The sequence below is a fragment of the Glycine soja genome, chromosome 9 (genome assembly GCF_004193775.1).
Source record: "Glycine soja cultivar W05 chromosome 9, ASM419377v2, whole genome shotgun sequence".
NCBI lineage: Eukaryota > Viridiplantae > Streptophyta > Magnoliopsida > Fabales > Fabaceae > Glycine > Glycine soja.
Window position 1 is genome coordinate 43932568 of NC_041010.1, and position 5158 is coordinate 43937725.

General features: G+C 33.4%; 1 protein-coding gene across 1 annotated transcript; it reads left to right on the plus strand.

The window, feature by feature from the left end:
* The first annotated feature begins 3538 nt into the window (after positions 1-3538).
* Positions 3539-5158, plus strand: LOC114425877 (zinc-finger homeodomain protein 9-like). The gene has a single exon (XM_028392840.1). It carries the CDS (start codon positions 3868-3870, stop codon positions 4864-4866), a length of 999 nt encoding a protein of 332 aa, XP_028248641.1. The 5' UTR covers positions 3539-3867; the 3' UTR covers positions 4867-5158.

The window sequence follows — 5158 nt, forward strand, 5'->3', positions numbered from 1 at the left end:
AATACAGAATGCGATGATAACTGTGCCCCAATAGCTAGGGTGTTTTTTCCTTTTGAACTAATATAGCTAGGGTATTCAATACCAAAAAAAATATAGATAGGGTATTTATATACAATTTTTTTAAATGAGAAACCCATATTTATAGTCTTATAGATTATGATAGAAACGTATCAACAAAATTATAAGAATAGTCTAACTTATAATGGGCCATTTAAAATGAATGTCCAACTCCTTAATTAGTATTTACCCACATGTAGGAGTTTAAATAGTTTGCATAAAATTTTAGATTTAAATTTTATTGTTGCTATTATACTTAAAAAAATAAAAACGAATTTCAATATATAATTATAATTTCCTCCATTAGTCATATATTATGATTAAATTGATTATCTTCATGTCGCCAAAAAGAGTAATTATTTTCATATTTAAATTATTTAATAGTTCCGAATTATATTTGATCATTCTTTAAATTGTTTAAATTTGTTTACTATTTGTAGAGGATTATGTGCCCTCTATTATAATTTTTTTTCTAATGAATGAATTTTAAAATATTAAAATAAAAATGTTTTTTATTTTCTAAAATTTATTTATAAATTTTTTATTTATTCTTATATTTTTGTGTCTTTATTTTTTGGTAATATATAAATATAAGCAAATCAAATATAAAATTATAGATTAAGTCAACATGATATCAAAAAATATTTTTTAAGATAACTTAAGATGTAAATTATGTTATCATTTTCATAATAGTTTTAAAATAGTTTAAAATGAAAAGAAATACGTTTTAAAATTTACTTTTTTTAATTATCAAATGTGAGCTGGTTTGCTAAACTCACGGGCAATGTACGTGAGGCAAGTGCATAATGAGAACATTTAAAATGTAAATTTCACGAGTGAAATTATCTATGACCAACTCTAATTGATAAACAAGAAGAAAAATATTTTAATTCTTCTCATTAACAAAAATTAAAAAATAATATTTATTAATAAAAAGATAACTTTTTTACTTTATATACACTCTCACGCCCCATTCTCACATCCTACTTTCCTAGTTGTTGGGTGATATTTAATACTATCTTCATTTTTATATATATTTTAATTTTATTTGTCTCTTTTATAAGATTTTTTTTTCATATTTTCTTTGCATTAATTATTTTTTATTCAAATATCCTTAGTTACTTTATATTTTAATGTTATGTATTAAAAATATTTTTTATTCAAATATCCATAGTTACTTTTTATTTTCTTTTGATTGTTTTTCATTCTTCTTACCGAACACTAGCTTATAAATAGTACTAGTATTTTGTGATTTGTGAGTTTCAAAGCATCGTTTCAACGTTTGCCTACACGCCATTCCATGATTAAACTTTAGCTCTTCTGTCTTTAGTCCGCTTACGTCACAATAACATAAAAAATATTCTCTCTTTATTCAGTGCCCCCTAACCCCCTCTCTTTTTTACTGTGTTCCGTAAAGTACTGTATCATTAATTAAATTCATTTATCTTTGATCCTTCATTCACCAACAGAAGATACAACGGATCCAATTTGGTAACTAGTTTAATTTAATATTTATTTAATAACGAAAAGTTTATCTTATGAATAATTTTTTTTAAAATATTTTAACAGGTTTTATAAAAGTAGTAGTTTATTAATATAAAGTTGTTTGAAAGGCCCTCAAAATCTTAAACTCAGAACAAGGAATCTATATAGTAATGTTGTACATTAAATTTACGTGAAGAGCTTGAAGAAAACCAAAGGCTGATTCACACGTGTTTGCCACGTGACGTCCGATTTGGTTGCTCTTTTAAGTCCTTGAATTGTAATATTCTCGAACTATGGAGGGCCTTTTAGTCCTGATACAAAAAATGTACCATCTAGTTCCCCGGTACGGTTTCAGGACATGCTTCTCTTGTCGGGGCCAATCGAGCAGTTGCTTAATGCGACGCCGTTTCCCTTGCCATGATACCGTTTTATTGTCCGTGATGCCGACAATGATACCCCCAAGTCCCTTCGGAACAAATTGAGGAGATGTAATACCTATTACTCCTATATAGTATATACTATCGTTTTTCACTTTAATTTACTATTTTAGATGTTATATTTAATATGGCTAAATCAATTTCAGAAACTTCAAAAAATAAACCAATTTGATAAAATAAGTTTTATTTTTTTTATTAAAATTATAAACTAAGTGCATTTCTACACAAGAACTTAATTTAAGTTCTTAACTCTTAAGTACTACTTTTTAGTGTGTGTAAAAAAAATACTTTTTAGTGAATCCTTTATTATCACGTAAGATTTAAGAACATTAATTATTAATCTGAGAACACAATTTAGGTTCCTAATTTATTTTTAGTTAGTCCCATTACATCTATCTACTTATACAAGAATCTTTATTTTGAGTTAGAAATTTCTTTTTCAATGGTTAAAAAAAAAATTGTGCTTATTTATGTAGCAACATCAATAAAAAAAATTTCTGAATATGATTGGGTTGATGATAAACGAAAAAAAAAAATCATGGGTGAGAATTTGTCTCACGCATAAAAGTTAATAGTAGTAACTAACAACTAGCATTGCTCTTGTGTCAAAAAAAAAAAACTAGCATTGCTGGATGAGAAAAAAAACTATAAAAATTCTATAAAACTGATTTGTTCTTTCGTGTTGCTTATCTTTAAGAATCTCAAAAAACAACTCATTCCATTAGAGATATTCTAAGAAACAACATATAAAAATGAAAAAGATAAAAAAAAAAACCTTTTTGTTTCATGAACATGTATTAATTTGATGTCGTAAATTATTTCTTCAAAATTCACATTGTGCATAATTTAAAATTATTATGTAAAAAAAAAAAGATAGTTTCCCATTTCCGTAGTTCCACATCGAATTGTATATTTACAAGCACCTCCTTTTTGTTGAAACTACGGAATTTGCCACTACTTTAGAACTTTGCTTGAAGAGGGTAATTTTGTCCTGTGAAATGCAGAGAGAGAGAGAGGTGAAGTAGTTGGCAATGTTTTTATGTTTTGGAGCATCCATTAAGGAAAAGAGAAAAAAAAGTGAAGAGAAAAAGTAAAGGGAAGTGGTTTGCAACCCTAAAATGAAAAACCTCAATGATTTTACTGTGAAAGCCTGTCCCGTCCCGTCCTTCCCCTGCCAACTTGACAAATTAAGATGGGTTACAGTCAATGGCCTCAGAATTGCAGGCCATACCATTTTCATGCTAAACCGGGTCAACTCGGTACCACTCAACCGAGTCATCATTTCCCCCCAAAAGCCTTCAACCAAAGTGAGTCAAAATCAAATTCCCAAAATTAAATAAACCCCCATTACGTTACAATTACATTACTATTCGAGACTAGTGTCTTAATAACTCATAATAGTGGTAATAAACTGTAGGGTCACACTACCCTCAACCGATGAGGCCAAGCGCGCATTTATATTTATTACTCACATCTAACCTCAAGTGGGGTCAATAACTTAACCATAGATTAGAACCAGGGTTAAAAAACAAGTGGTTAAGAAGCTCAACCACATAACCCAAACCCAGATTTTTATTATCAACAGTCATCACTCTCTCAACACCATCATCAACATTCAACACTCTTCCTTCTCCTCCCTCCTCCAACAAAGCAACCTTTTTTTTTTTTTTTTCCTCTCTTTCTTTCCATTTCCCCCTCAAATTAATTTCCATCATATATAATAGTGTCACCCACCACCACAACAACAACAACAGAAGCAGCAGGTTCAAACTTCAATTCATGGAAGTGTGATTCTAATCTCCACAACAAACCTAACCCTAAAAAGCTAACCCTTTTTTTTTTTTTTTAAATATTGTTTCTTTTTTTACTTACCCTAGATGTTAGAGCCATGGACATAACCCCAACAACAACGATCAACAACAACAACACTACTCCCAGTGCAACAACAAAATCCCCAGAAAATGAAACAGAAACACCGACCAGGATCACCACCCCCATCACTCCCACAACGACAAAAACCTCATCTTTTTCGAATGGTGTCCTCAAACGCACCCACCACCACCACCACCTCCACCACCCTATCCCTCCGGTGGTTACCTACAAAGAATGCCTCAAAAATCACGCCGCCAACTTGGGTGGCCACGCCTTAGATGGCTGCGGCGAGTTCATGCCCTCTCCGACCGCCACCGCTGCCGACCCCAGCTCCATAAAATGCGCCGCCTGCGGCTGCCACCGCAACTTCCACCGCCGCGAGCCGGAGGAGCCCCCCATCGCCTCCACCACCACGCACGTCATCGAGTATCAGCCCCACCACCGCCACCACCCTCCCCCGCCGCTGCACGCGGCGGCGGTAGCCACCCGCAGCCCCAATTCTGCTTCCCCACCGCCGATCTCCTCGTCGTACTACCCCTCCGCGCCGCACATGCTCCTCGCCCTCTCCGCCGGACTGGCGGCTCCGCCGGAGAGCACCGCCGCGCCTGCCGCCGCGCCCACGAGAAAGCGGTTCCGCACGAAGTTCAGCCAAGAGCAGAAGGAGAAGATGCACAAGTTCGCGGAGAAAGTAGGGTGGAAGATTCAGAAGCGCGACGAGGATTTGATTCACGAAATTTGCAACGAAGTTGGCGTTGATAGAAGCGTTCTCAAGGTTTGGATGCATAACAACAAAAACACCTTTGCCAAAAAGGATAACAATAATATTGTTACTAGTAATGATATTAATATTACTACTAAAAATAATATTTCTACTGATAATGATGCAAATGGGAGTGATGTCAAGGTTTTTGAAAACCCTAACAATGATGGTGGTGAAGATCGCGCTGAAGATCCGAGTAGTAATCACTATGATGGGGTGAACGTTGTTGGTGCTAATGGATCTTCTAGTTCTTGATCTAAGGGGGAAGAAAATAATAATGTATTAGATAGGTTAATGATGATTATGATGATGATGATGATGCTACAAGGTTAATTAATCAGCTGTTTTTAATTTCTTTTCTTTTCTTTTTTTGTTTTTAATTGTTTAGTTTTTATATTGTTAATGAGAGCATGATGATCAATCAGTTTAATGGGAGAGAATGTTATATCCGGAAGAGAATTTATTTTGCTTTTAATGGTTTTATGCTGAATTAAGTTAGCTTTTAGTTGTTACCACTTGTTATGAATGTATATTATGTTTATCTTTA